General features: G+C 37.3%; 1 protein-coding gene across 1 annotated transcript; it reads right to left on the bottom strand.

Annotated features, from left to right (window-relative positions):
- Positions 1-430: 430 nt before the first annotated feature.
- Positions 431-7,374, bottom strand: LOC108756395 (meiotic recombination protein W68). Its single transcript, XM_018500156.1, is given in 6 exon segments — positions 431-731; positions 955-1,312; positions 1,451-1,941; positions 2,090-2,169; positions 5,683-5,755; positions 7,322-7,374. Coding segments are annotated over 6 exon segments (1,356 nt in total).
- Between the last annotated feature and the right edge of the window lie 2,954 nt (positions 7,375-10,328).

Below are 10,328 nucleotides of genomic sequence, written 5' to 3'. Positions count from 1 at the left end.
CTACAGTGGACGTTATTCAAAGCTTATTTAATACTTATAATTTTATATTTAAGACTGCACGATCATCCGTACGAGACTCGTTCGAAAAGAAATCTTCGTGAGATAGAAATGACGGATTTGATTAAATCTCTTATCCCATCAAAACGATTATCCGAGAGCAGTGTTATATATTTGGGTTCGTTTCATAAAAGTCCGCAGCTCATAACGTTAGAGGATAGCAAAGACAGCTTTCCCGAGAAAGTTATTCAACGAAACGTGAATCAATACCAAAATGAGAAATCATTTAAAGTAATACATATATTTTATTTATTATAAGCTAATTTTTCTGTGTTTCCTTTGATTAAAAAGAGCGTAATAATAATTTTACAGAATTAATTCCAACTAAATATTTTCATAAATTTTTCGAAAATTTTATTAAATAGATTACACTTTAAATATAATCCTGACCATCTATTTTATAAGATAAATACGTCTCGGTAAAAAAATTTTTTGAAAAGGAGGACACTGCCTCCATTTCTGCCTTGCCCTTCCGCAATATGCTCAGCTGCTTCGATATAGCTTCGTTTACGTAACTCCGGGCTTCGATGGATCTCAATTTTATGAGATCAGCTTCGGTGAGCGGAATTGTTTTTGCTCCTATAGGAATCAATTCCGAGGGGTGGATTCCGAGCCAACGTGCGTTAGGACAAGCCAAGCTCTCGTTTTCTTTACAAAGGGTCGACGAACCGAAGCTGCGGAAGCCAGTGTAATAGAAATGTATATAGAAATGAAATATTTCTCGAATAAAAATTAAACTAGCATGTAATATTGAAATATTATCTAAATTGTATACTCAACTTTTGCATATCGGGAAGGATTATGATAAAGAGTTAATGTTATAGAAAACTAGTACTTTCTTTTTTTGATACAAAAAAATTCTAATGAAAATTTTGCTTAAACGGCAATTTTGCTTACCGATAAATTAACATAATGTCTATGCCGAAAGGATCCGCGTCTACAACTATATAAATCGGCAATTCCATCTTTTCGGATAATATCTTGACAAACATCCTCGTAGCTACATCCGGATAACCCTTTCCCGTCACTAGAATGCATTTTAGGGAGCGAGAACAGTTTTCCTCGAGTAACTTTTGGAAGACTGCATCCTTCTCAATGACCAAGACGAACTCGGCTTTCACACGAATGGAAATTATGTTCGAAATAATTTGCGGTATCTGCGCGCCGCCTGGTATTGTACAATCAATAACTTGATTATCGACTAGTGTGATGGTCATGTTTCCTGCCATCAATCCTTTAGCCGTTGCCAGTAGTCCTGGAACGACTTCTAGTTATTGATTTTTGTTTCATATTTTTTATTTTCTTTATATTTATTATTGCATCGTTTCAGTGTATAATTTTGATTATTATATTTATAATTAGCCTTCCTATAATTAAATAGTGTTTGACTCACTCAAATCCCATGGCGCGCATTCTAACAAATTAGCGATATCGTTCAATGCACGATCGACATATCGTTGAATAGGTACCAAATATCTGGTTGTCTCTTTCTTTAAATCATAATAAAATGCTCGTCGAGTCTTGGTGGTGTTCGTTAGCAACAAATGATGAACCTCAGCCATTATCACCATCATTAGAACAAATTTGTTTCTGCTGCTTTTCACTGCGAAATCGACGGTTCTCTTTTCCAAATTCTGAGTATCTCTATTATCTGTATCTTGCTCTTCGACAAAATAAGTTGACGCATCATTGAAAAACATCGTTCCCTTTCGGACTTGCGAGTCTGGATCGACTGAGCATCCTGGATAAACATTTTCTTTACGTGTACTCAATTTCGAAATATCATTTCGGCCACTAAAGTATGATATACATGGTGCTTGTTCACTTGATATTTGTTCTATTATTTTCAGCGTAACAGCTTCGATACGTGCGATTAAATCATTCCTAGGCATGGGAAAATGCGCGAAAAAAAAAGTGAATTACGATACATTCAGCGATATATTTATAATGAAATTGTTAGTTCACATTTAAGTCAACTACTCATTTTCGAATAATAAAAAATAATAACAATCATAATTAATAAATATTGTACCTCAGCTCTTTATTGTCGACTATCGGTATTTCGATAAATTTCTCACGAACGCCTAAATATTGATTAGACGCGATTGTTTGCTCACAAAATTTTTTATTCGCCTTTTGCATTTTATCTAAATAAAAAAAAATATATGAATAATAATAATTAAATTAAATTTTATATATTTTTCATGAGAGAGATACATTACTGTACTGGTATATTGAAATTATTTCTACAAAAAAAGTGAAAGAAATGAAGATATGAGAAAATAAAACCAAATATAATCATTTATAATTATCATTCATTGAATATAGTTGTAATATTTTTTAAGATTTATTAACCCTAGTACTTAGTTCTTCTTGGACCCAACAGATGTCTTCAGCTTGCGCAAAGCAGACTATATGTAGAAACCGTTTTCATCGATAGAACTGTATAAGAAAAAAGAAAAAAAAATTTATTTTTTCATTTTTTTTTAAATAAATAATTATTATCATCTTGAATCTTTCTTTTATAATAAAACGAAATAATACATAAAATGATCCTACGAAGAAATAATACGCATTTCTCTGAAAATTTTGTTTTTGATAAATAGATGACTGATTTTTCATCAACTATTGTACACTTTAATTATCTAAATGTACTTAATCGAAAATATAGATACGCATTTTTGTAAATGGCGATAATGTACGTAAGTATATTTTTTTGTTCATTTATATTATTGCATTATTACATACGCACATATATATGTTATATTATAAAAGCACTTCACAGAGAAATTATTTGGTAATTTTATTAGTTTCATTGATAAAGAACAAATCAATTATCAAGCAATTAACTTTTACTCCACTCGCGTTAATTAAGCATTTGTGTGAAAATACCTATTTATAACATGCCTGGAACGGCATGAAAGAATTGCGGCACTAAGAAGAATGTCATTAAATTTAGAGACGAAAACCGAATCGAGCAAAGAGAAGATCCGGATACGCTTTTCGGTCGTCGTTGAATGTTACGAGACGAGTTAAAAGGCGCGTTGGTAGATAAAAATCTACTACCTATCCGAGGCCGACATTCTCACAGCAATAAACATATTAAGACCCGACGTATGAGGTAAAGTATTGGCCACGAAGACTCGTCCGAAGCCGTGACGGAGTAGACATTAATTTTTCTCCCGATCACCGACATTCATATCGAAGTGGCGAATCTCGAGAGAGGCCCCGGGACACCCCGCTGCGCATTTGTGAGCACCGACCATTGAACGGCGCGCTACTGTACGCGCTAAAGACACTTCAGGGACTTATTGTGAACGCGAAACACACACCCCTTACTGCAAAACGTTCGATTGTAACGAAATTCAGCGCGCATTCACCACTGCTCTAATAGGAAGCCATCCGGAAGACGAGCGTGACCAAAATTAGCCATTTCCGAGTTGCAAGATCCATCCCATACAACACGGTACTTGCAGCAATAATGTTGCAATATTGCTGCAATGGTGCAGCATTGTTGCAACTTTTGTGCTGTAGGGGATAGTTTCTTTTCTAGTTTAGAAAAATCGATTATATTTCTAAAACAATTATTTTTAGAAAAATTTAAGACTCGTTCAAATAATATATATACATGATGTGTGGTAAAATATATTCCAAAATTACGATCGATTCACGCGGAACGTTACTGTGACGAAAATGAAAATAACGAATATCGGGGGTTCTATCCTACACAGATTTCCCTAATCCATGACATGCGTTGGGTTTCAACCACCTTCGCAAATGGAGGACAATGAATGCTAACGAGCAACTGTGACGTCTAACGTGCGCCAAAATATTTCAGAGACAAGAAATATAAGATCTGTCGGCACAAGATAATTGGCTGAGATTGGGAACATTAATGATAATATATTATAAAATTCAAGATAGAATAAAAAAGGATATCTGTAAATTCGCACTAACAAGCGTCGCTCATATACGCGAACAAAAGTAAAACATCATCTTAAAGTTCCGGCCTCTTAGATGCTCATAACGGGATTATTCATGAAAAAATAATACAGGGCGGCAAGCAAGCTCGCACTCGGTTTCGCATTAAAGACACACTCCAAGGCTACTACAAAGGGGGATAGTGTTACATTGTGCAACGAGCACAGTGGAGAAACAGCCCTAAGAATGCCCTCGCTAGCCCTCAAATAGCCCGTATATAAACCAACACGCGTCGCTGGCGCGTCCTTAAAATGTCAGTTGGATGCGCGATGAAGATGGAAGAATTGCATAAATATTCACGAAATCTCACGCGAATGCGCTCGATGTACGCTCGCCAGGATGATAATCCCTTCTGCGTGAATGTTCACGCGCGAATACGAAGGAGAAACTGGATACGCCTGCTTGCAAGAACGATGGACAGAGATATTTTATCGTGCTACGATGGGAGCAATAAAAGCACCCGTACGTGGAGTACCTGTCAAATTCTGTAACTTCCGGTTTATCGATTTACAAGAATAGAAATGAAGTCGTTGAGGGACAGTCGACTACGAAATTCTATGAGTGTCAATACCGCGATAATCTTCTTGGCTCCAAACATTCCCCTCGATTTGAGTTCGCATCGAAACTAAATACCCGCGATCGATCGAACGTGGAAAATACCTGTCGCATGTCAACTAGCTTGCTACCGGAGGTCAGGGATTTTCGTAACTCGATACGCCAGGCATTCTACGATCAAGTACGACCCAAATGCCACAAAAATACGCTGCGAATCGACGATGTTCGTAGCTCGATTCTATTCAAGAAATCGTAACAGTCGAGGTTTTTCCAATTGGCGACGCCGAGAGATCGGATCTCTTGTCGTTCCTTTATTCGCGTCTTCGGTACATTCAAGGCGATTTTCGAAGATAGCATCAAATTTGTCCAAACAGTGGGGAACGTAGCTGTGAAGCAGCGAGGGTTGCCCGACGTACCGACTTAGAGAAAGTCAGAAGAATGATTGCTAGTCAAAGTTACAACTTTTCGGCATTTCACGCGTTTACGTTAATTAAGTACGTAAAGCAAAAGAAGTAATAAACTATTTCATTTATTGAAATTTTTTATCAAACATGCCCTAAACAGCTTAACTTTAAAAATGGAAGGAATTTCCTGGTTTCATTGGCACAGGCGTGAACGATTGATCGTTCGAAGTACACTTATCGAGACTACTTGAACACACCGCGGTTTTCGAGGGACCGAACAACGTTATTGTAGCGACCACCGTGTTCACACACTATAAGGAGGGTTTGACGTGCGGTACTTGACTTAAACGTGAGCTTGGGAAAGTCTAAAACACTAAAACGACTGTCGTCACGTGATGACATTTAAACGATCCATCAAGTATTTGATTAAAATAACCGGATGCGAGTAAATGTAAAGTTTTTCTAAAACTGGACATAATTTCCAACACAATTTAATTACATAAAGATACCAAGATGCGTTTCTACAAATGATTTCTACAAATCTCGAAATTATGCTTTTTCAGTTGCAAAATACTGCAGATCAATTATAATTTTTTGGAAAGATGCGCCAATTTTCAAGTGACGGAACGATGAGGAAAATGATTTCAAGCGAAGGTATTACATACCAATTTGATATGTCTTCAGCGCATAATTATCTAACGAGTACTTTGGTTTCCCTTAAACTCAGCGTTCCTTTAATAACAGGCCAGCGTTCGGGACTAAATAAGATCTTTGCCTTTACTCGACACGACGCCTTATTACACGTCAAATATTTTCACGGTTATACCGAGAAGAAAAGGAACGTGGCGTTTCAAGGATACTGACACGACGGATGGAGAAAATGATAAACAGGAAGAAGGTGAGAAAGAGCGAGACAAATATAGGAAGGACAGATGAAAATCGGATAGAGGAAAGTATAGATATGGATAAATCAAAGATGAAAAAATATAAAAGAGATGAAAAATCTGCGATTGAAAAGAAAGAACTGGTTGGAAATGTAATCCCGACTCGGAAGAGTGTATCATGAGGAGTTCGATGACTTATCGACGATGCAAATCTGAGGGCAAATGAGACGAGAGAAATTGTTGCAATCTTCTCAAAAGTGCTAGGTGTAGGTCAGTTATATCAGGGAAACTGGTTCGATCATAACAAGTCAGTCGCCAAAGCAAAAAAATGCAAATATCACATTAATTTGAAGGTTGTTTATCTCATATTATCAGCTGCGCGTTAATTTTGTATTAAAAAATTTTTGCAATTAAAACTACCAGCGACTACACTGTCAAATTCGTTATGTCAAATAATACTAATTATCTGAGTTACTTTTAATTCGTTGATCACTTTAAAACTTATTACAGAAAATAGATTAATTTCTATTTTGACATACACGACAGTTGAAAAGAAAAATATCATTTAACTCAACGTTTAAGTAATATTTTTTTATTTTAAATCTTCTGTGATCTGTCCTCCCATGATTTTCGGTTGTTCCAACTTGTTTAACATAATTTTGTGATTTTTCTGGTGACTCATTCTCCTGATGCGATGGTGAATTGCATACGTAATTGTGCACGAAGGACAGACGATTACACGGCGATCCAACGTGTGCAGATATAGATTGAAATAGGCGTGAAAGCGCGCGATCGTGTATCGTGCATGAGTTAATAAACGTTCGGCGTGTGCCACATGATGAGGCGGCTTGCAGCTGCCAGCTTTTTTCCGCGACAGAATTTTTCGCGATTACGAAGTGAGCAGATGCATTCTCGAAGAATGAATGATGTCCGATTCGCTCGCGCATCTCCTTAGCTTTGCGTGTCTCGCGTAATTATAATCTGTATACTTCTTTTTATTATCCGCCGCAACCTGCAACGCGCTTCGTTCGTTGCTTAACCTTTCAACCCATGGACTCTTGGTGGTATTTCTTCGTCTCATTAGGATATCCGCGAGCACGCAAGATTATTCATCTTGAAAATTACCATAAGCGCCACGTAACGCATTTAATGTGTTCGAAAGTGTCGTTTTTTCTTTCAATTTGCGGCGTAATAATTTGTAACTATTAAGACTACAACTAAAATGCGGTAAAATAAACTACACTATTAGCAGAGATCGTATCGCGAACAAAACGTCCGAGAATTTCTGATAATTAAGAGCAACGCGAATGCCATTGGGTCGCGATTACTTGATCTTTAAGGGCGGTCTTTATCGTGGCTTAAGAGGGGATTAACGGTGAGGGATAAAGAGCCATACGTGCTCGACCCCAAGGATCATTGGCACTTCGATAAGAAACGTACGCTCGCCGATAAGCCGGCAGACCTTCCGAACTCTCGATCGTCCTTAACGCCATTACGATACTGAGACGACGATCCTTTGTCATACTTTGCAAATCCAAATGTGTAGTTAAGCCTTCATAAATGTGTTATTTAGTTTTTTCGTGTAAAAACAACGCACTATACTGTATACATAAATAAATTTCATTTAACCGTGTAAATTACAGTGTGTTACTTTTAAACAAAAAATTAAATCACATATAACATATACGAAGGCACTCGTTGCACACTTGTATTGTATGTGATTCAGCTTCTTCTTCAAATTGAAAAATATCAATCTTATGTAACGTTAATATAAAGAATGTAATGGTGCATATATCTAACGATAAGTCCATAATAATACTTTTATATTTATAAATTACAGGTACAAACTTCAAAAGCGATCAAAGTAAACGACGGAATACACTGCAAATCTAAGTGTGTTAAAAGTATAATTTCAATATACGACTGGTCTTCTGTGTAAAAATAACACACTACGCATACAAATATAGATTTACACATTTAAAGTACAGTGTCATTTTTACACGGAAAATTAACACACATACATACACATGTTAAAGTTATTTCTTACACATTTAGATTTGCAGCGCAGAAAAGCGAGGGTGAAGAACTGGACGAGCTGTCGAATCACGGAGGCGCGATCGCCGAGGTTTGTTGGCTTTTCGAGAATGCGCCCTTGTTGAAATCGCATTGTTCGTAAACATATGTTCTCTTCCGTGGGCGTGCGTGAAGGAGTAAACGAGAGGAGATAAACGAGAAGGATGAAGGAAAACGAACGGTGGACGAGCAGCGGCGGTCTGGCAACCAGTCTGGCATCACCTGGACGAGAAGCACGCGCCTTTCGCTCCGACAGGAAGGCTTGGGGGGAGAGGAGGTTGAATGTCTCTCCCTATGAATATCGATGCAACGTACGTATTGTGGTCGCGAAGCCGTTCCGCTGAACGGCGCGTCGCCATAATGCGCTCGTATAACATTGCGACTTCACGTAACGACATTAAGCTTTCGCCACAATGGATGCGTGACCTGCCGCACTCACGACCGTGAAAAGCGGCTCGTCTGGAACCCTTCGGTTCCCAATGAAAATCCTTTTAAACGCGCAAGCCCACGCGGTTGAGAATCGCCTTACAAAAGGATGTTTTTCGCAGTCCCGAAACTGCATTGCGATTGAGACCCGTCACCTCCACGTCGTCGTCGTGACACTTTCGGGATTCGCAATCGAAAAAAATTACTTTTCGTCCTCGACAAATTACTGATTTATCTATCGTCCGTTCTCAAATAAGGAAGGATATTAAAAAAATCACTTTGTCCTCCTCCAACAGAAATATTTTCAATATCCTAATATTAGTTAATTTACCGATGAAATAATTCGGCATAAATTTATATATTATATCCAATTCTCTGCACTGCGTGCCGATTTTTATTTGTAGGCTTGAAATGCAATTCTAACAGAACTAGAGTAGATATATTAAATTGCAATTTAATGCAGTTTAATAATATTACGATGTAATATCAGCAACAGATTATTAAGATATTTCTAAGATGCCTATGAGCATCAATATTATTAAATTGTTTGTCAATTTATGATATTACTCTAATTCTGTTAGAATTATGTTTAAAGGACGGAAAATTAAATTCGGCGCGCAATTTGCAGAATTGGATATAAACTCACATCGAATTATTTAAGCATTATTAAAGATCCAGCTTGACCGTTTAGAGCCTTAATTTCCTATTTGTTGTGTATTCACATTACAGTCTTATAAAATATTTATTTCTTATTTAATGTTACTTAATTTACCGACGTAAAAGAAAACTATAAAATTTCTCTCAATGCGGCGTCTTGTAAATTCATGAGGATGAATCTCGCGTGTCACTAACTAAAGAAATCGTAACTAACAATCAATCGAAGGTCGGACTTTGCAGGCTCTCGCATCATACTCGTGTGCGTGCATATTCGTGTCATCGGGACGCGTGAACGATCACATTTCGGTCTCATCTTTTATTTCTTCTCGTATGTTTCCCCCCTGTAATCTTCCAGTACACGAGTGTTCTTTAATAACGAATCGAATTCGCAGCACTGAAAAACAATTACCATCGCTCGTGAAATCAAGGTGGAGAGATTGATTTAAAGTGCATGATAATCTGCGTGTTTAAGACAACTGCGAATAAAAATCGATACACAGGTCCTTTTATCGCACCCGTATCGTGTGTATATTGGTGCTTTCCATTTAGTGGACACAAGTCGACACAAATATCATTCCATCTTTCTTAACATTCAGAAAGTAACACAAAGATACAACGACACTCGTGTCGACTTGTATCGATTTGTGTCATCAAATGGAAAGCAGCCATTATATAGTTTCCGATTATACTATACAAAAGCAATTTTATTTACAAAAGCCATAGTATACGGAAAACTATCCAAGAAAAATCATCACTGTCGTAAAACAGCGTGAGACGACCATTTATGAGCACGAGGCGATCTCGAACGCGTATGTCAAGGGCGCGAATGCTTATATTTGTGCCATGCAACATTAAGTCGGCATTTAATTTCGAACAGCTGGTGCTTACTCGCGCATCACTCGTAAATTTGATTTCTTTAGGCCGTTCTTCGCCGCCTTCGACATCGCGCGATTCATCCTTCCGTGCATATCGACTTGCTTAACGAGACTCAACGATGCAGGTAAGCGTATCCTTCGCTTATATCGCAAATGAATGCGCTTTTCATAAATGAATGCAACCAAGAAAGATCCAAAAATACACCATCGACGTATCTCCTCAGAAATTATTTCACACTAAGAAAAATATCTGGATGGCTCAATTGAAATTCTGATTGAGAATGGAAACAAATGAGAAATTTTTTGGTTAAATTTATCAGAATTCTAATTGTCGGAATTCCGATTGATATAAATCGGAATCTTCTGGATTGTCTACTTTCAACCAGATATTTTTCGTGCACTAATTTCTTATTAAT

The sequence above is a fragment of the Trachymyrmex septentrionalis genome, unplaced genomic scaffold (genome assembly GCF_001594115.1).
Source record: "Trachymyrmex septentrionalis isolate Tsep2-gDNA-1 unplaced genomic scaffold, Tsep1.0 scaffold127, whole genome shotgun sequence".
NCBI lineage: Eukaryota > Metazoa > Arthropoda > Insecta > Hymenoptera > Formicidae > Trachymyrmex > Trachymyrmex septentrionalis.
The sequence above is the reverse complement of the archived record's forward strand: the minus strand, read 5'-3'. Positions and strand labels throughout refer to the sequence as shown.